Source organism: Alternaria arborescens (genome assembly GCF_004154835.1).
Source record: "Alternaria arborescens strain FERA 675 chromosome Unknown contig_16, whole genome shotgun sequence".
NCBI lineage: Eukaryota > Fungi > Ascomycota > Dothideomycetes > Pleosporales > Pleosporaceae > Alternaria > Alternaria arborescens.
Window position 1 is genome coordinate 499,330 of NW_021167871.1, and position 20,549 is coordinate 519,878.

Genomic DNA, 20,549 nt, shown 5'->3' on the forward strand with positions numbered 1-20,549 from the left:
CACCTGTCAATGCGGAATGCACATATAGTGAAACGAAGAGGTAATGAGATTGAAACGCCTGTGCAAGGTCCTTCACGACGGGGGCGTCTCATCAGGGTGCACATGGTCGAGATGATGCCCGGTTGAGAAGTAGCCCATATGATCCGATGGAGTTTTAGGCAAAGTCGACTCCCACAACGTCCGTTGCTCTCCAAGCTTCTGCTTCCGTCTTTCCGTGTTCGGAGCGTCTGCGATGTATCCTTGTGCACGCTGCAAAAGCTGTGGCTCGCTCAGGCTCGTGGGCAATGTAACAGCCTGGCGCCATTCGTTTGCCCATGTGTTTGCTCTGTTGTGTCCTTGTTTGCGAGGGGCTGTTATGGCAGCACCATCATCTTGACTGCCCAGTATTTCCAACCCCGGCTTCCTTCGCACGCGTCGCAGTTTTTGGGACAGACCTCGCCTCACCGGTTCATCCGTCATTGTCATCGCCATCATCGTAGTAACAGCATCTACAGACTCTTGAAAGTCTTGTTCTTGTGGTATGGTTGCCGTTTTTGCGATAGTTGGCGATTCAGGGAAAGGGAAACCGTCGGCATCCTACACCAGAGTACAAGATTAGTAACTTTGAGGTGCGTAGTGTGCGGGCTACAAGCCAAAGTCAGTACTGCTATAGATACAATGGGGAGCCCTGAATCAAACAAGACCCAGTAAGCTCAGTTGCGATACGTACTGGTGAGTTGAGCATGCTTTGACGCTTGTTTCGGCTCTTCTTGATATGGCTCTTGAGTGCACTCGAGTCGAGGGGTTTGAGAAGCTCGAAACTGCATAATAATTCTCCTGAGACTGACATGACGGCGCCCCAATTATCGAACTCGCCGCAGTACTAGGCAGTATTAGCAGAAACCTAATAGTGAGAGCTTCAGTAGCGCTTACATTTGGTGCTGAGAATACAGTGACCAACACTCGATCAGTAAAGAACTCATAGCCATCCTCTACCACCATGTGAGCTCTGCAAACAAGGTCAAAGTCGTGTCTTGCCAAGAACTCCATGATGACCTTCTTTCCGAAGCAATAACTGACGCCTCTCTCATTGGACTCCCAGTCATTCTCCATATCCGCAGGATCACTCCATAGCAGATCGTTCAATAAGCCGTAGTCGGGCACGTCGGTGGGTCGCGCAATCTGCCTGATATCATCCATGTGTGACAAACTTGGGGACAATCCACCGTGCACACAGAAAATCTTCTGCGCAACAATAGCCGCGATAGGGAGTGTGTTGAATGTATCCACAAAAGCCTTCCAGACTTTGATATTGCATCTCCTCTTACATTCGTCGTAGAAACCGTATACACGTGTAACGTTTGCGCATTCGTGGTTGCCGCGTAGGAGGAAGAAGTTCTCGGGGAACTTGAGCTTGTAACAAAGAAGGAGTAGGATGGTTTCCAAGCTTTGCTTGCCGCGATCTACATAGTCGCCTAGGAATAGGTAGTTGGAATTTGGTGGGAATCCGCACATCTCGAACATGCGGATCAAATCAGTGTACTGTCCGTGGATGTCGCCGACGATCTTGACAGGTGGAGCGAGCTCAAGCAGCGCGGGCTGGCTGAGAAAGACTTCTCGAGCGGCCGAGCAGATTGCGAATATCTCAGCGTTCTTTAGGCTGACTGTCTTTGTAACCTTTCCGGCATAAGCTGCGTCCAAGAGTCGCTGAATCATATCGTCGAGATCCATGGTCTTGAGCGCGGTGAGCTCCATGGGAGAGCCCGAACCGTCAGTGGGCGCGGGAGGCTCTGGGAGTCTGGGTATCGGCTGGTCCTTCCTCTGCAGAATTGACTCTCCCGGCTGAGCAGAGGCCAAAGGCTGTGCTGCTCCTGTTGGAGGGACGTCAGAGACGTGGTCGACTTCACCGGTTCGCTGAGCCTTGCTCACACCTTCATGTCCTGTTCCGAGAGTTGCACCGTGGACAGGCGAAGGCGGCGCTTGCGGTTCGTCTTCGTCTTGATCTTGATCAGCCTTATCAGCAACATCTGGAGACGCGTCTGGTGGCACGGTTGCTGAAGCTGAAGCGACGGAGCCCCGCCGCGATCCTCTCGACTTGGTGGAAGCTGCATCTGATTTGTCAGCTTTGCCGTTGGCATCGTTAAGACCAGCGACTGAGTTGCGCGGGCTGTCGGATTTGCCGGTCCCTGGTATTTTGTTCCGTAGCGAGCTGCGTAGTGAGCGCGTAGAGTCTTTGGTGTCTGATCTCTCGAAGGAGCGGTAGTACTCGCGACCGAGGGGCACGCCGTCAGCACCGCCCTTCTCGCCCTTCTTGTCCTTGCCGCTCGATTGCTGGTTGCCCATGATGGCGACTGTGGACTAAGCGAGCGTGTATACAAGTCTAGTATGTGGGTATGTTTTGGAAGAGAGCAGTCGTGGGTGTTCCCATACAGTGGGAAAGCGACAGCGGCGGTGTTTGTTGGGGTGTGAAAGACGCGGCGATGGGACGCTTGGGTCCTTCCAGAGATGCCCGGAAGCGACGATGCCCAGTGCAAGCACGCTCTCAGGTGATGTGTAGAAAAGGAAGGTAGGCCACGCGTAGAGAGGGCGTTAGGGCGGTCGGTAGAGGCGAGCGAGAAAAGCAAGGAAGCGTGCCTCCGTCGGCGCTGTCGTTATCTGCCTCAGAGACTGGCAGGCGAGGCTGGGCGAGGCGACGGGGGAGCGATCGTCTTCCAGCGTGCGCGCCAGGTCGATGGTGTGCGGGCTGTGGGCGGGTTGGGCAGGCTCACGATGTGCGGGCAGTGGCTGTGCTGATGGGACTGGGTGTCGTGGTAGTGATAATAGTAGTAGTAGCAGCGATGATATCAGCCTCTACGCGAGCAGAGCGGGGATTTAGTTGCGATGTCAGCCGCAAACCTTAGTTGGAGCCAGGGCATGGGCAGTGACGCTGGTGGGCGAGCTGGCGTCGTTCGGGCTCTGCGGACCGGTGAATAGCAGCGTTGGAAGCACCACTAGCGCATCAACGAGGGCAAACTAGCAGGAGCCCAGACAACCACAAAGTCGAGGCAGTACACAACCTGCACTGCGAGAAGACGGTGGCGACAGAAACAAGGGGACAGCTCGAGTGATTCTCGTGAGAGGGGCAGACACGGTGGAGAGAGTGCGCCGCAGACAGTAGCGAAGTTGGAGAGAGCAGGCTGCCAAGATAAGGACAAGGATGACGACTGGGCACCCAAAGCGAACCGCCTCTTTTCGGTATATCCGACCACATCCTGAGCGACACATCACAGACGCTGCCATGGATAGCGTACACGCGCCGCTGCACACCTTCACGTGCCCATGGAAACACCTGCAAAATGCCAATCCTGTTCAGAGAGCCGCTCACACTGACCCCACGAACGACATCATGGGCCCACCTATCAGCAGTTCGCCCAAGCTGTGGGAATAAATAAACTTGCAGTTCCAACGCTCCTCGGAGCCCTGTTCTCCGCTAGTCGCTTTCGAGAGCTTGCGCAAGCATTCTTGCTCCGCTGCTAGGCGGCGCGACTACACTGTTGCACATGCGCCCAAGGTCACTTTCCACATCCCGCCGTTGCGACATTTTCTCTCGCTGCCCAAGGGGTATTGAGCGCGTACCTGCAGAACGTCACACGTGTCAGGAGAGCCATGGCTTTACGACAAACACTTTTCACCGACATTTGCATTCATGTTGACTTGTGCCTTCTCCACTTCCTTTAGCACGTCAACAGCCCAAGCCGTGGCGCCAAGGGCGGATATCTTGGGTGCACATGTGACTTTATTTGGTGTCCTTGCAAGACTCCACACATAGCACCTGGCCACAGTTTCGAGGCTTGTCACTGGCATCTTGGTTTTGCATAGTATACATGTCCACTATAGCTTGTTTCCTAGGTTGACATGGATGGCCTAGTCATTATGTTAGCCGGCCCTGAATGTCTCTTTGTTAGTGCGACGTACCTTCTTGTTGGTGTATGCCTCGAGTCCAGCCTCTCCCAGCTCTCGGCCGATACCAGACTGCTTCACACCTCCGAATGGGATGCGAATGTCAGAATCGTTGCTTGAATTGATCCAGACCATACCCGCTTCAATCCGCCTAGCAACACGATGAGCCTTGGTGATGTTCTCAGTGAAGACTGCTGCGCCAAGACCATACGTCGTGTCGTTAGCACGCTCAATCGCCTCGTCTTCCTCCTTGAACGAACTGATGACGACGAACGGACCAAACACTTCTTCGCGGTAGATCTTCATGTTGTCCTTGACATTAGTAAAGATAGTAGGCGAGACGAAGAAGCCCTTGCCGCCAACGTTCTTGTACGCTTCTCCGCCGGCTACAAGAGTGGCGCCCTCTGACTTGCCAGACTCAATGTATGACAAAACGCGGTCGAACTGCGTCTTGGTAACCTGAGGTCCCTGGAATGTGTCGTCTTTGAAGGGGTCGCCAACCACAGAGGTGGTCTTGACGTGCTCCTTGAAAGCTTCAACGAATTTATCATAGATGCCTTCTTGCACAAGAATTCTTGAAGTCGCCGTGCAAACCTGGCCTTGGTTGTACCTCCACAGTGTCAGCTTAGCTTATTGGAAAAAAAGGAGATGACCTACATGATACCGACGTGACTCCATTTGACTGCTTGATCAAGATCCGCATCGTCAAACACTACTAGTGGCGATTTGCCACCCGTTTCAAGTGTGATGTTCTTCATGTTGACAGCTGCCATCTTCATGATCTCCTTTCCTGTAGCGGTGGATCCAGTAAAGGCAATCTTGTCGACGTCGAGATGCTGGGCCAAAGCGGCACCAGCCTTCCTTCCTTCACCGTTGATAAAGTTGATAACGCCAGGAGGGAAGCCTGCTTCCTTGACCAAGTTTCCAAGATACAGAATAGAAAGGGGTGTTTGTTCGGCGGCCTTCAAGACCACTGTGTTGCCGGTGCAGAGAGCAGGTCCCAACTTCCATGCCGCCATTGCAAGAGGGAAGTTCCATCTGGCCGTGATCAGCAGGGCATATTTTCGACATGGATGATTACATACGGGATGATCTGGCCACAGACACCAAGTGGCTCACGGACTGTGTACGCCAGCTTGGCAGGTGAGGTGTCAATGACTGTGCCGTGAATCTTGTTGGCGTATCCTGCGTAGTACTTGATAGTACCGACAACTTCGCCCAAGTCGTCATTCAGTGAGACGGAGTAAGGCTTGCCGTTATCCCAGGTTTCAATTGTCGCTAGCGTTTCCTTATGTTCCTCGATCAACTGGGCAAACTTATAGAGAAGGTCAGCTCGCGCGTTAGTGTCCATGTCTCGCCAGTCTGGGTTCTTGAAGGCTTTCCGTGCAGCTGCCACGGCATCGTCAACATCTTCGGGCCCAGCCGCATATACAGATACAATATCGCTCTCATCACTACCAAATGTCAACCACTTTCAAGGAAGAAAACGGACAGGCATACCTCGGGTTTATGGAAGTGATGGTTTCACCTGACTTGGACTTGACGAATTCATTGTTGATGAAAAGACCTCTTGGCTGCTGGTACTTGCGACCATTGGGCGCAGTCAGCTCAACGAAGAGGTCAGACATGTTGCTTTGGGTGCTGTAGTATTTCCACAAAGGACGGCAACTACTTGTGGGAGCTCTGCGTATTGAGGGTTTGAAAGGAGGAGATGGTTTGGAGCGAAGTGAGGCGCGTGTGAGGGCGGAGAAGAGACGGGACATGTCCTTGGCTGGCGAGGAGACAGCTCGCTATCTATAGGCTGCAGACATGTAAGATGCTGATGACGACCGCGGGGACAATGGTAGCTTCGATTGATAGTGTGGACCCCGCGTGTGCCCGCCAAATGCCCATAGCTAGCTAGCTTATCCGCATGCAACTGCCTGTTCCGAATGTTGCAACTCCACCTTGTACACGCCTATCGACAGCATCGCGGCGGTTTGAATTACTCATCACGCAAGACTAGAGACGCGACATGCCTGCCCATCGCGGAAGGTTGAGGGGCAGGCGCCATCATGTGAGCAGGCGTAGCGGACAGTCGCGACGCGTCGGCGTCAACAGTCGGCTACAACCAGCCCTGTAGCTACCCCACCCCACCACGATGAGAAGCTCGACGCGCGCATCCAACAACTTCTTATTCCCGCCCTGCGCAAATTGACGTCTTTGGCTGCCACGCACCGGCCCAAACTCAAGTTCGTCACACAATGTCGCGAGACGCTCGCACCGAGACTCGTCCCCACAAACAAGCACACTTACTCAAACTTCCGCAGATTCTCTCCAAACTCCCTCTCGCCCTTTCAGACCCCACAATGGACTTGGCCGAAGAGCCGCCCCTGGTGACTCCCGACGCAGAACGCCCCGATGCCTCGATAGACGTTGCCCACTCGCTCGAATACTGGAACAGCGTCTCGCCAGACGTCAATGGCATGCTGGGCGGCTTTCCTCAAACCTCGCGCATCGACCTGCAGGGTTCTTCCAACTTCCTGACCAAATTGCGCCGTGGCAAATCCCAGGCCTCAAAAGAACCCCTGCAGCCTCTGGAACGTGTAGCAGACTGCGGTGCGGGTATCGGACGAATAACAAAGGGCCTGCTGCTGGGTGTGAGCAACAAGGTGGACATAGTAGAGCCGGTGAAGAAGTTCACAGACGAGTTGGTGCAGAGCCTCGGAAACGGAGAATACGCCGGTGACGGAGAGAGCAAAGATGGAAAGGGTCAGGTGGGCGAGGTCATAAACCTAGGCTTGCAGGACTGGATACCTGAACCCGGCGCGTACGACGTGATTTGGAACCAGTGGTGTGTGGGACACTTGACTGACGCCCAACTCGTTGTCTACCTACGCCGTTGTAGCGAGGGCTTGAAAAAGGCGGCCCAAGGAGATGCGACAAGCAAGAGCTGGGTCGTAGTCAAGGAGAACATGTCTACCGACATCCACCACAAGGACATCTACGACGATGAGGACTCGAGCGTCACGCGGTCAGACAAAAAGTTCAGAGCCTTGTTCCAAGAGGCGGGGCTGAAGATTGTAGCAACGGAGCAACAAAGAGGAATGCCCAGGGAACTATTCCCCGTTAGGATGTACGCACTCAAACCCGAGTAAGTGCATAGGCAGTTCTGCTGTTAGTGAGTTAGGGTGTCAGGCGCAGGAACTATGATACCCCAGAAGACTTTAGATGAATCGACTCAATTACCATGCTTGCATAAACCTCAGTCGTGTGATATCAGAACTGCTCCAACCCTCATCTAGACCTCACCGATTTCCGAGAACTTGTGCGCAAACCCAAGCGAAAGCACCGGTACACCATCCACCGGCTCATGTACCGGCAGCTTCCCTACTGTAACCTTTTTCTTCACCACCTTCGCTTTTACTGCATCCTGTCCTGCTGTATCCGCCCCACCAGAAGTATCCATGACATCCTCAAACTCCTCTTCCTCTTCCTCTTCCTCCTCCTCGTCGCCTTCTTCCTCCTCTTCCTCGCCTTCACCCGCGTCCTGAGCACCTGGATCAGGGTAACTAGCTGGGTATTTCTGCCTCAGATACTTTTGATCAAAGACCTCCTGATGCGCATGTTTCCATAAATCGACAATCTCGTCTGCAGATAGCGGGTTCTTGACCCGCGTAGTGGGTATAGCTTCCGAGTCGAGACGTTCCGACTCTGGGACTTGATCTTCGTCGTCTTCGTCTTCGGTTGCGTCTTGCTTTGTCGCACTTGTTGCGTCAGGCTTCCGAGGACCAATGCCCCATTCTTCAGGCACGAAACACCATTCTGATGCTTTGCGAATACGTTCTTCTACCCAGCCCTCTTCCATGGGCTCTAGCCTCTTTCGTAGCAAGGTACCTGCCATACCCGCCGCCATGCCGCCACCAGCGTTCATCGGAAATGAAGGGTTAGGAAACGGATGAAGAGCCTCGAACTTTGCTGTGTTGGGGGGTAAGGCCTGTATGCTGGTCATTCTCCGACGGACGTCGCGCTCAACGAGGACTGCATTGCCGGCGCTGTCTACCACAGGGTTACCAGCGGCGTCCTTTGAAGGGACGTGGTGTTTCTGGGTGATGAGTTTGGATTGATGACGGTAGCCACCGTTTATAAGAAGATGTATCGAATTTAGGTAAGATGTTACCAGCTGTGTTGTTCGGTGAATTTGTGGCCTGGCGTCTCTTTAGCTTGTGTCCTGTGAAATAGGAAACCATCAGAGCGGCGCATCTTAGGCATGCTCATAGAGACTATGGAATCGACACAAATACCGTCATGAACATCGGGGAGACATATCTAGTCACCATGACACCAGGAGACGCGTGCACGAAACAAGGCTGCATGGCAAACATAACCACACCTCAACGTAAACATCGCCGCTTTCCGCTTCTCACTTACCAATCTACGGCTTCTCCGCGGCTCATCTTAAACTGCATTTCCGCCTGCAATCGATCCATAGTCTTGATCATCGGCATCAATTGACTACGAAGCTGATCCAACAGCCTGATATCTTCCCGATCAGGCGCGCCCTGGAAGTTTTGATTCATCTTTGCTCGTGATTCCTACTTCTTTCGCTTGCGTTCCAACTCTTTCAAAGAAATAGTGATCCGGATCTGGGCGACTGCAGAGTGCCAGCAGGGGAATGAAGGACGAGGTGAAAGCGAGAAGGTGCTTGCAGATGGTGGAAGTGATTGGTTGATGAAAGTGGTTTAAGCACGGGGCGCTTGTAGGCATTGGGATTGGCGGTCTTGGCATCTGGAGCCCGAAATAAAAGGCGACCTGTAAGTGCTTTCACCATCTTGACTTATTAGGGTTTGCGCTCAGAAGTTTCGAAATAGATTATGTTCATTCTTCGTATCGATCAGCGATCGTGATTCGTATCTACATAGCGCTTCGTGTCATATCGACATCCCCGGGTATTATTTCCATCAAACTACCCTTAAATTTCAAATCGTCCCAAATGTTGTCCAATGCCAGCATCTATCAACCAGGTCGAAGAAGATATTACATAGATGTTTGTGCGTGTCGTGGTCGTGATGATGCTTCCAGGCTTGCGCCGTTCTGAGTAGTAGTTGTAATGCTAAGCCGCCATTTGCTATGCAGTTGAGTGAAAGAAGAACAGAACGAGGGTATAAGGGAAATCAAACGCTTGAACGCAGCAGAACGCCAGTGAACCCGAAGAAAACAAAGACTCATTACGAGCAGTAGTGAAGGAAACAACCCACTGGGCTTGGGAGCACAGCTCAGGAGAATCGAAAAAGATGTTTAGACGCTGACGGTTCGTCGAACACCAACCTCAGGCTTCTTCGCGTAGCCAATGAGGAGTTTGAAGCTCGTTCCGCGCTTTTCGCACTCGTTGATGAGGCTTTCATCGCGCCAGATACTAGTCTCAAGGAGGTTACCGGAAGCAGCGGCACCAGGTTCGCCAGCCTCAGGAAGGACAAGCGACTCGTAGCAGCGTGAGTACCACCAACGACCTACGCGCGCCACCATGTCGGTGATGCCGTTGTCGGTCGAATCGGAGGACGCAGAGGCATTGAGAAGGTCAGAGAAGGACAATTCCGGTTTCGGTCCTTTGGACAGAGGCATAGTCTTGTTTGTGTTGCTGGCAGAGCTTGCTGTGCTGCCCTTCCTCTTCGTAGTTGTACGCTTGACGTCGTCGAGGCTGGGGAGTTTGCCGGCAACTGGAACGCCAACAACACAGCGATTACAGTCGACAAAGCCTTTGCGTCCAATACCGGCCATGACCTCGTCACTGATGTTTCGAAGCGATATGCTGTCGTCCGCTACTTGCATTCTCATCTTCAAACCGCGGACAGCGCGACGGGCACGGTTGCCCATATTGACCAAGTCCATGTCAAGAACACTAAATTCAAGGTAGCCGCCAGGTCTCAGGACGCGCTTGGCCTCAGACAAGATGAAGCGGTGCTCTGACGAAGGAAGTGCGGTTGGGAAGCGAAGCACGACGCAAGCGAAGAAGTGCATGGGGAACGGGAACGCTTTGCCGAGAGAGGGGTGACAGATGTGGCGGTGGTTGTTCAATGTTGACCATGGTTCAGACGCACCCTCGGATGACGTACTTGTTGATGGATCAGGGCCCATGTCATACACAGTCGCCTCAGGGTAAGTGAGAGCGCAATAGTACGACCAGTCCTTGCCAAGACCATCAATGACAAGTACGCGATCCTCGTTCGGGTCTTTCAACTCGAAGTGTACGGGGCTGAATAGGACACGACCAAATGAGAGCCACTTGCTCGTCATGAGGGCACCGAAACGAAGATTGGCCATAGACAAGAGTCCATCATTTTGACTTTCGGCAATATCCATTAGGCGCGTGTCTCTGTATCGGTTTGTTGCGATACTTTCACGATCTTTGCTCGACTTCGACGCAATAGTGACTTTGGATTGTCGGGCGCTCTGCGACAACGAAGCTGGTAAACTGGAGCGAGTCGAACGTTTTGTAGCAGTACCAGTCGATAGCTGAGGACTGGAAGGCAAGCTCAACCTCCCGGTAACAGGGTCAATGACACTGATCTTCCGTTCGCCGTAGTCTGAGATGAATTCTGAGAAAGAGATCGACGAAGTAGGAGACTGCGTGGAATGCAGAACAGCCAGTAGGCGAGAGCGACGAAGATGAAGTGAAGGGTTCGTAACCTCATCGTCGTTGTCTGATGCTGAAACGTTACGCGGTGCCTTAGGTCGCAGGGGCATTGGTTCGAGCGACGGGTGGCTGCGAAGGCTATTTTTGTCTTCATTCGTGCGAGAGGTGACAGGCGAAAGCACTTCGTCGATCAAATCATCATACTCGTTCCAAAGTTCATCTTCTGACAACGGGGCGCTAGGACTTGGCACGACAGCGGTACCAATAGCGGGGGCGAAGCTCCAGATGCCTGAGCTACTCGAGTATGATACTTCAGAGTCTTTGCGAGGTGGAAACTTGAAGAATTCGCTTCGACGGTTGGCTTCGTCCTCCATAGGACTGATCGTAGCTATAGCCGACCCATGATTGAGGGCGTTCAAGCCATGCAGAATAGGGTATGGCTCTACTGGACCGGCAGAGGCAACAACGGAACCAATTGAGTCAAAAGACGTCCGGGGAGGAGCTGCCGGACGAGGTTGATTCGATACAAAGGGTCGAGAGAATGACTGTGAAGACGGCTGGTGTGGCCGACGACGACTTGAGATGACCTGAGGAATACGCCCAACCTGAGCCAAGCGACTTGGGCGAGGCGGTGGGCTCATAGGCGGTGGACCAGGTGATGGGAGATCCTGAGGAAGTACGAACTCATCCTGAGCAGGTATCTCGGGAGCGAACTCAGGCTCAGGCTGCGAGGGAGCTACTGCTTCGAGAGGTGGCGCAGGATCTTCGTCACGAACTGGCGAGGGCTCACCAAAGGGTGATGAGGGTCGAGAGAGATCCGTGACCGGAGTTAAATCTGCCAGCGAGTAACGTTCCGAGTTTCGGGATAACGCTCGGAAACTTGTATCAATACTCAGTTTAGTTTGTTGATGTTCCGGCTGTGGTTGTGCTTCTGAGCGCAGAAAGACCTTAGGCGAAGCCGAGCGTACAGCTGCTGCGGAGTTGGACGGCATCACTGCTTTGGGCGGAAGCAGCATAGACTGCATTCGCTCTCTTCTTCCTGGTTCATCGTCAGAGAGGGCGCTCTCAGTTCCCTCGTCAACCTCCTGCATTAGCTGTTCGATGTCGTCTAGCTCAAGACCAGACTGGTCCATCAATGCGTAATGCGCAACGGAGCGGGAAGCAGTCGCTTGATTCACGGGACTGACAGCAGGAGCCGCTGGTGTCGCCGTGCGAGGTCCGGCATGGGCCCTTTGGAAGAAATTCCATCGTTTCGGAGGTTTGGGGGCTTCCTTCTCAGCTTTGGTCTTCTTTGAGGATTTCAACCAGCTACCCTCCTTGATCTCAGCGGCAGCTTCGCTTATAGAGTTCTTGCGAACCTTTCCAGCGATCCGACTTGTCGAGCCTGATGGTACACTAGGGCCCTGGGCAGTTTGCAAAGCCCGTGATGTCCGCGTTGAGGCCATGGCAGGTAGGAATGATCTCTTTGTATCATCGTCGCTCTCAGAAGGCCTTCGCAGTCCTAGAGTCATCTTTTTCATGGGGGATCCATTGCGTACATTGTCTGGCATCGCGGACGGTAACAGTGTTGGCCGATTCTTCTCCAATACCGATTGTGATGAGTTGCTCATAGTCTTGTTTAGTTCAAATCCTTGGTTGATGGAGACATCCAGGCTGCTGCTAGATTGCATTGGTTCTGGGCTTCTTGAGAGTTCCGAGCTAGTCCCCGTACCTCGAATAACGACAGGAGCGAGGCGATTGAGGAAAAAGTCATCCACCTCCCCGCTTGTTGTGCTAGTCATACTACTTTTGCGAGTTGATGGTGTTTTGTCCAAGCTCTCAGAGGTAGTTCCAGCGCTAGCGGATCGTCCGATGCTGTTGGTACTGACTGAGCTTCCACTGCGACCTCTGACTGCATATCTTCCATAGCCTTCGTGGCCAGTACCGGCAGCTGGTCCTCTTCTGTGAAGCTTGCTCTCAGACTTCGCTACTGGGGTAGGCTCAGTCTTGGTACGACGCGTGAAGAACCCGAATCTAGAGGTTTTACTCGGGCTTGGAGCAGGAGCGGGCGCTGGTGCAGGTCCGGTACTGGTCCTTCGTGGCTTTCGATCATGCTGGAAATCAGGTGTCGGTCCACGAACTTGTGCTCTGGTAGCTGTCGGCAATGCCGAAGCGGGATTTGGCGAAGGGTTTCGTGATGAAGGTTTGGCTGATGTATTGCTTTTAGATCTCGCATAAGTGAGGCCAGTCCTAGATTCAGACGAGGGAGTCCTTTTGTGTTGAGACGGAAAGTTGAGCATATTGCTTTGGATTATTGGTGATGGACCGCGGAGTCCAGATAGTTCAGGAGTACCATCTCTACTTGGTCTCGAAGGTCGCCTTGCAGTCGGTACCGATGCAGGTGACTGATCAGCAAGATGAGCAAACTCCGGAGGTGCCTGGATACGAGATTTCTCTTCTGCGCTATATATAACTTCAGATACTCGAGGACTTTGGGGTAAGGTGGCGAGGCCATTAGGGGACTGGACATCTTTGTGCTTCGCTACATCCGTAACAACGGTAGACGCGGATGATGACGAGGTGGAGGATTCCCTGACGGTAGAAAGTGTGTGAGGGTGACGGGTGTTGGTTTCATCTGGAGTCTTGTGCCGAGTGACTGGTGGCCTGCTCTGCAGTGGACTGGCTTGCCGAGTTCGGTTGGAGGCTCTGGATAATGTTGTCCCCGGCGAGTAGGACGACATCGACGTAGGAGTGGATGATACACTGAAAGGTCCAGGTGAATCTGAGTATCGAGTCGAGGGTGTTGCAGAGAGAGCGTACTGCGGTGTTGGGAGGGGAAGTATGTCCGTAGGGCCAATCTCATAATCATAGAGCGGGTTACTGTACGGGTCGATCTGTCCCTCTGAACGAGCTAGGATAGTCGAAGATGGGGGTAAAGAGATTCCCAGGACTGTCTCCGAGAAAGGATCTTTATATCCTCCAGGTATGCCCTCCATCAACTGCCTGTCATCTTGGGACGATATAGAGTCGTCTCTTATCCGCGTGGCTTGCCGACCACTTGCGGCTCCAACACTTGTTTGTTTTCTCCTGAGTACATTCGAGCGAGGGCTCTCAATGGTCGACGCGGATGAGCCCGAGGCGAGCGAAGGCGTACGTATACCTAGAGGAACTTCAAGCTTGGGTAATCTTGAGGTCGAGATCTGCGGCGAAGGTTTCGAGGTTGTAACACTTGAGTGTTGAGGAAACATAGGTGTAGACCGGCTGGTCTTCCTTGGACGAGAGCTGGCTGCTTGCGTAGAGCCTTGTTGACCTGTAAGACCTCTTGAGCTTAACTCGTCATCCCTTGAAGGCCTTCTCTTTTGCAGCTTAGACTGGCTTGATGTAGGTGGGTTGGATGTGATTGTGGTGATAGTGGTAGGAGTAATAGATCGTTGAGGCAACCGAGTAGTAGGCGCCCGGTCCTCCGTCCTCCTAGGTGGAGGGTATTGTGACTTATAGGAAGCCATTTCGGGTAACCCTGTGTAGCCCGGATTGATGTACAACGGAACCCTGTGTGCGCCGAGAGACTCATGAAAGCATGTGCTTCTCCACCTGTAAGACTCTTGAATTGAGTAACTTGAACGCAGGGTACCAGAAAGTCGAAAGTCCGGAACTGTCAGCTGGTTCAGCTCGGGAAGCCGTGAAGCGAATTGACGGTGCGAGCGGCTGATGGCGGGAAGACTAGAATAACGGGACGGGGGTGGCGATTCGGAATATTACAAAGACGTGAGATTGCAAGTCCATCAATATAAGTCATCCAGCCACAAAGTACATGCAGTCCTACGTCCCCGTGCAGAGTTACGGTGAGGTCTTCAGACTCTTTCTCGTGTGCCACATCTATCGGCGGGCCCGAGGATCGTAGATGGGTGTGGCGCAGCGGCAAAGCCCGAGCTGGGGCTGTGCAGGGATATCGCAGTTAGGACCAGGAAAATCGACAACGACACGTACAGGGAGCAACGAGACGACGAGTGATATTATACTCGAGCTTGCTCACGCGTCCCGTCTATTCTTCCCTCAGGGTCAACCGTCCAAGCGCGGGGCTTCCACCGTGAGTCGCCTCAGTGGGGCTTTCGCGGATGAGCCGTCTTGAAAGCGGAGGACCAGTCCAGATGCGCAAATGAAGCAGTCCTGGCTGATGCGATAGTATAGTGAATCTGGTAAGCTCAACGGTGCGATCTGTTGGTTAGGAGCGTTTTGACGCTTGTTGCGGTTGCGGGGTGCGTAGGCTTGCATATGTATAACGTCGCGACGGACACATTCAATACGCGCAGACTTATTCTTGCAAAGAACCGGCGTCGGCGGCCTTGCAAAGTTGGGCTGATCCGGCACGGAGACATGGTGGGCTATTACGGGCGCTTGCGCCTGGATAGGCGGGTGGAGGTCTTTGGCTTGAAGATTGGGGGCAGCCAGTCGAGTTGCTGAACGGCCATGGTGGGTGACGATTCGTAGACAGACCTGGAGCGCGCCAGCCAAGCGGAATGCCCAATTGGCTATCAGGTTGCCCTTGCCCGTCGTTTACCCACCAACTTGATGCCGTTTCAGATGCTCAGCAACCCTTGCCAAAAGCCTCGTGTTTGCTATCAATTTTTCACACTCGTCTCGTGACAGGGCTGGCATGATAGAGAGCTGAAGTTGAAGACTTAGCGAGTTGCCTACAAATGCAGTCGTCAAGTCGCGACGACACTCGTTTGCGAAAATATGCGTCCAGCTACACCAGTGTTCCCCCCGAGTGCATTCAGCCGTTCAAAGCACGCGATGATCAGCCATCGGATACTCCATCGCACTCGAGAAGGACCGATACAGGCACTCAGGGCTCGCATGCACCTGTCTTGAACAGGCCAGAAAGCACATTCGTTGAGAAGCCTTCACAGTCGAGGGTTGTCTGACCGTTCAATCAGGACCCGCAGGGCAACAGGCGGCCTGCCCATGCAGAAGAGTCATGCTTCTCTGAGCGATTTTCGCGAGGCACGACCAACGGTTCCTGCAACTCCTGTTGCTATTCTCGTGACCATCTTCATGCATTGACGAAAATCCTGCAGGTTCGCTTCTTGGGTTGTGGCATTATGCCGTCGAGCCGGAAGGTCCGTCTTCAGCAAGCTGAAGTGTGGCTAAGTGCATCACCTCGGCTCTTTTCAGGTTAGTTTGAGGCTGAGCGCTTGATCGGCCTCGCCACGTTGACAACGCATCAAAAGCCTCGCCAGTCGCGACTCATCAGGAACATTCCAACATGTCCTTTGTTCATGACGGTGAAAATATTCCTTTCTGCTAATCTCAACGGTCTCACTTACGAGTCGGGCGGAGGACCGGTCTCTCAATAGTGCCCTCCACCGTCAGAGCCGCGCTTAATCCACCACACCAGCTGATCCTGGTTTTGCACGCTCATTCGTGCTCTGCTAATATGAGAAGAAATAAGCCCCTACTAGTAGTCACGTGGTCGTTAGCTCATGCGGGTTTTCTGCAAGTGTGGGCGCCACCTGGGATAGAGGAGAGTCTAGTGAAGGGAGATTGCCAATGAGATGTCAAAATCGGCATATCACGCTGACACTGAACGCGTCTACATGCAGGGGGGTCAGAGGTCTCATCAGCAAACACCTCTTACCTATTGATGATTGCGATGCGAAGCTTGACCGTTCTGAATTTGCGATAATTATAATCAGCATACCGCCAGAGTACGGTCCATTTCGTTTGGAGGACTGTCAAAGTTTTTGTTGGTGGAACCTCGAGAGAGTCGTATTTCTTCCATACTCTTCATCGTCATCCAGTCTAGACTCTTTCCCAAAAGCAACCGTCTGCGTGCCGGACACATTCTGACGTTACTAGCCGTTGTGTTGAGATGCCTTGCATCTAGAATCGACCTAGTCTTTTAGGCTGCTGGTTGCATGCAATCTAACCGCTGGACGTTGGTAGCCGCCGACGTAGATATCACAGATATGACATAAGTCGTTGACAGTATGTGTTTGTAAGAGACTGAACACTGCGGGGCCATAACGACCCTGTCCAGGTTCATGCTTTGATCGTACCCGTTAGTCAAACGGAGCAAGAAGGATAAGGGAGGGCGGCACGGCGCGACTACTTCAGTGTCTACGAATCACCAGACGTAAGTGCTATACAGCCCTGTGAGCTCTGGTGGAGCTCGGCCCGCTGCGGTACCAGATCAGAGCAAGTCGTTGCGAGGTGACCGTGCGGAATTGATGATGACTGTTTAGTGCCAAACCTAAAGACGCTGGACCGCGCTGGTGGTCAAGCCGACCTGAGACATCTGTGAGACTATAGGGCAGTCATCGAGGGTGGTTGCCAGAAATGACGCCTCATTATGTTGCTAGCTGCAGTTCGTCGGACGTGTATCCTTTTGAAGTGTGTTGTGCGAAGTAAGAAGGCCGATCGTGCGGTCGAGTGTACATTCTTTTGTTCTCATGCCCATCACAATGGCAAAAGGTCCCGATAGCGGAGAAGATCGTTGCGTGGATAATGTATATCTTGAGAACCGCACGTCCTACGAGGCGCCTGAAGTCCAGGTAAGACTGGTCACTTCTTGGTCGCAGCATTGATGGCGATCTTAGGGGTGGTAGCCAAGCGTATGTGCTGGAGTACCGGTCCTTGAAGTTCACTCAGTACCTTTGTACAGAGTCTCATATCCTTTTGAAGGATTTGTTAGGCAGTACTCCAATCAGTCTTTGACTTTTCCTGGTCCACTCTTGTGTGTATTCATACGAGTTCTTGAGAGCACCGCTTGAGGCAAGATTCCCAATTGTATAGCGATCTTGTTGTTCTTTTCATGTTCTGTCCTTGCTGTGTCTTCAGTGATTTTCTTTTGCTGCAAAACATCCGATTCGGGTAGCTCATGTGACTCTGGTCTGTGAGTGGTCAATCTGAAAGCACACCACGTGAGAGCGCGCCAACGTAAAACGTCCCGAAGACGCGTCAATGCAACTGCATCGCATCCTCAGCATGTCCAAGCAGCAAAAGGTTACGCCATATCAAGAGCGCGTCTATACAGCCCTCCAGATGATTCCGGAAGGACGCGTCACGACCTACGCCGCCATGTCAAAGGCCTTGAACAGCTCCCCTCGTGCGGTAGGCGGCGCGCTGCGTGTCAATCCGTTTTGTCCAGAGGTGCCGTGTCATCGATGTATCGCCAGTACTGGTGTACGTATGCTTGCTCCAGTATGCGAGCGTCGGCACTAATATTAACAGTTCGTTGGCGGATACAAGGGTGACTGGGAGAAAGCCCCCAGCGGACAGAACCAAAACTCGAAATTGCAGCTGCTAAAAGACGAGGGGGTGGTGTTTGACGACAATGGGTTTCTGGTAGACAAGACCTTGCTGTGGGATGAATTCAACGTGGAGAAGTTGAGGTGAAGATTGTGGAAGCATCGAGGTTCGTGAGGCTCGGGCAAGTGGGGGCGGGGCGATCGGGAAGATTTGGTGCAGCAGAAAGCTCGCGACCTAGTGATATGGCAATAGACACAGTCCTGTCGAGGTCGCTTGATTGAGAATTGTGTTTCGCGCAATGTCCATTTGCTGAGAAATCGTTTGTCGCACCTGCGCAAATTTGCCACTTAGACGTCGATTACCAACGTATACCTAGCTATTAATACGGCCCGCACTACATCAACCTCTTTATTACGTCCAACCATCACTATGCCACCGAAGAAATTTTTGAAGCCGAAGCCTAAGGGCAAGATAAAGCCGCCAGAGCCAGAGACCGAGAATGACTTTCTTGAGGCTGCAGATGAATTCGAGCAAGCGGCAGGGAAATGGCGCGCAGGCGACGCCGCGAAAGCCGTTCGCTTCTTCAACCGAGCGATTGACGCCTACAATGAAGGCTTAAAGCGTCATCCTCAGTCATTCGACCTTGCCTACAATAAGTAAGGCGTTTTTCATCTAATTGTATGCTTAATGCTAATAAGACTAGAGCAAATCTCCAGTACACCATTTCCGAAGATGAGCGCATCATCTCACATTTTGGAAACAGGATTGCCTTGCTAGAGGAGACTTTGATGTCGCATCGCTTTGCCATCTCACTGAATCCAACGAACACCGACATCCTCTTCAACGCTGCGCAGGTGCTCACCTCACTAGCGGAAGCCGGTCTGGAAGCTAGCCCGCAAGCCACCGCAAAGCATGATGCAAGACCATTACTCGAGGAAGCGGTTGAAATCTTTACCAAGTGTTTGGAAAACCAACAGCAAGAGTATTCTCAGATGCAAGCTGAAATTGCCAAGATCCAAGCATCCGGTGAGTACCAGGAGGCCTGGGAAGGTGAGCGACAACAGCCAGCAGAAACGCAGGAACAAGACACGGAGACCGATTCGGGGGGTTCGGAGGCCCCAGGCGACTGGGCCACTGTTGAAGAGCCGCTGACACCAGAAAGCATTTTGGAAACATGCACAGCGCAACTTAGTGCATTGACAACATTACTAGGACTGTATAATTCCGCTACAGACCTACCAAACATAGAGAAGAAAGCCCAAGATGGAATAGATACAGCGACGAACAAAATCCCGACGCTCATAGACCTTATTGACAAGTCACCAGCCCCGAAAGCTGTCGATGAGCCCAAAGCAGGCCCAACACTTTCGATAGGTTCTACACCAGAAGAAGCTACAACAACACCCAAAGATGACGCTATCCTAGCGTCTGCCAGTTTCCAGGCCAGCGTAGCGGAAGTACAATACCGTAGTGGCAGAACGACATCGACAGAGTATGCAGAAACCGTGGAGCAAATTTTCAGCGACATGGTACAGAACGCCGGACAACGTTCAAGTCCTGATCTCGCATCAACCAACGTTCAGTCCGCCTATGCTGACGCGCTCATGGATCTCGCTTCAGCACTTGCGGATGGCACTCAATACATTCCATCAGCACCCACTTTCAGCACAGATATCGATATCCAATGGACAGCTCTTACGCAGACCCAAAATCTACTCACAAAGCTATCCGCTGCACCGTACACTTCCATCCTATCCGCATCGCGACTGGCCGATGTCTTCATAGCGAGAGGTGATACCGATCTCTTCCGCTTCCGGATCTCGCTCTTCGAAAACGCGAAGCCTGCTTGGACGAAGAGCGGATCAACTCTGGTTTCCAATGCTGGCGTCTTCTATCGAGGAGGTAGAAGCTACGCAGAGAAAGCTGGTGCGACTGGAGTGCGGAGCACGGCAGATGCCAAGGCAGTTGTAGCAGAGATATTGAAGACGGTCGCGAGTGGTTCGGAAATGTCGAGAGAGACTTGGAAGGGGAGGAGTGCAGATGTGCCGAAGGTGTTGGATCAGATGGTTGAAGAGGGTATTGTAGGACGAGAGAATGCCGATGGTTTACTGAACTGGGTTTAGAAAGCAAAGACCTCGGCTCTTAGTTCGAGATAGTCAATAGAGCTTTTTCAACCATTCTTAGCGGGACTACAACGAGTGACTCTACCCAAAGAGTTCAAAGCAATGTGGTATAGTGATATTTGTGGTTTTGCCTTCCAAATCAGAAACTTTCCTTCTCGGTATTCGCATGCGTAGTTTGCGGATTCAGCTAATATGCTGATTTTAACTCCTCGTTAGTGGTCTCTCTTTACTGGACTCTTATCTGTCCTAGGTAGCGCCTACACTTGCAGAAAACCCGCATAGGCTAACAACTATGTAACTACTAGTAGTGGCTTGTTTCTCCTTATATTAGCAGAATGTCTGCTTTACGCTAAGAAGGTTTCTTAAGAGTAACATTTCTTCTTCTTGAAACCAATGCATAATCCTAATCTGATTCTGACTAGGGGAGGATGTATTATCTGCCCGGATGTTGTCTGCGAGAAGTGAGACTGACGTATTGCGCCAGCCTTGCGCCTCGATCGTTTTAGTGTTCTTTCAGGCTGTTGATAGTTACTAAAGTATCTCGTAAGATGAAGCTAAAACATTGCACGAGTGGAGGTGTCAGGAACGTTCACTTGGGGAAAGATGAGTGTTGACTGGATGATGATGGTGGGGAGATGCAATTTGAAGCTGCGTCGAGCTGCGTC

The 20,549-nt window shown here is 52.4% G+C and overlaps 7 protein-coding genes across 7 annotated transcripts; 3 read left to right on the top strand and 4 right to left on the bottom strand.

Moving 5' to 3' along the window:
* Positions 1-594: 594 nt before the first annotated feature.
* Positions 595-2,322, bottom strand: AA0111_g7327 (Serine/threonine-protein phosphatase; the record flags this gene model as incomplete). Its single annotated transcript, XM_028653649.1, has 3 exons — positions 595-624; positions 710-862; positions 913-2,322. The coding sequence occupies 3 exons, from the start codon at positions 2,320-2,322 to the stop codon at positions 595-597; spliced, it is 1,593 nt and encodes a 530-aa protein (XP_028505160.1).
* Positions 2,323-3,849: 1,527 nt separating this feature from the next.
* Positions 3,850-5,546, bottom strand: AA0111_g7328 (Aldehyde dehydrogenase; the record flags this gene model as incomplete). Its single annotated transcript, XM_028653650.1, has 5 exons — positions 3,850-3,882; positions 3,934-4,528; positions 4,576-4,956; positions 5,004-5,372; positions 5,419-5,546. The coding sequence occupies 5 exons, from the start codon at positions 5,544-5,546 to the stop codon at positions 3,850-3,852; spliced, it is 1,506 nt and encodes a 501-aa protein (XP_028505163.1).
* Positions 5,547-6,161: 615 nt separating this feature from the next.
* On the top strand, positions 6,162-7,055 carry AA0111_g7329 (hypothetical protein; the record flags this gene model as incomplete). The annotated part of the gene is made up of 1 exon (XM_028653651.1): positions 6,162-7,055. One exon carries the CDS (start codon positions 6,162-6,164, stop codon positions 7,053-7,055), a length of 894 nt encoding a protein of 297 aa, XP_028505164.1.
* Positions 7,056-7,198: 143 nt separating this feature from the next.
* Positions 7,199-8,477, bottom strand: AA0111_g7330 (hypothetical protein; the record flags this gene model as incomplete). The annotated part of the gene is made up of 2 exons (XM_028653653.1): positions 7,199-8,105; positions 8,329-8,477. The coding sequence occupies 2 exons, from the start codon at positions 8,475-8,477 to the stop codon at positions 7,199-7,201; spliced, it is 1,056 nt and encodes a 351-aa protein (XP_028505003.1).
* A 718-nt stretch (positions 8,478-9,195) lies between these two features.
* Positions 9,196-14,016, bottom strand: AA0111_g7331 (hypothetical protein; the record flags this gene model as incomplete). The annotated part of the gene is made up of 1 exon (XM_028653654.1): positions 9,196-14,016. One exon carries the CDS (start codon positions 14,014-14,016, stop codon positions 9,196-9,198), a length of 4,821 nt encoding a protein of 1,606 aa, XP_028505002.1.
* Positions 14,017-17,497: 3,481 nt separating this feature from the next.
* AA0111_g7332 (hypothetical protein) lies at positions 17,498-17,908 on the top strand (the record flags this gene model as incomplete). Its single annotated transcript, XM_028653655.1, has 2 exons — positions 17,498-17,695; positions 17,744-17,908. The coding sequence occupies 2 exons, from the start codon at positions 17,498-17,500 to the stop codon at positions 17,906-17,908; spliced, it is 363 nt and encodes a 120-aa protein (XP_028505005.1).
* A 282-nt stretch (positions 17,909-18,190) lies between these two features.
* On the top strand, positions 18,191-19,884 carry AA0111_g7333 (hypothetical protein; the record flags this gene model as incomplete). Its single annotated transcript, XM_028653656.1, has 2 exons — positions 18,191-18,417; positions 18,465-19,884. 2 exons carry the CDS (start codon positions 18,191-18,193, stop codon positions 19,882-19,884), a joined length of 1,647 nt encoding a protein of 548 aa, XP_028505004.1.
* Between the last annotated feature and the right edge of the window lie 665 nt (positions 19,885-20,549).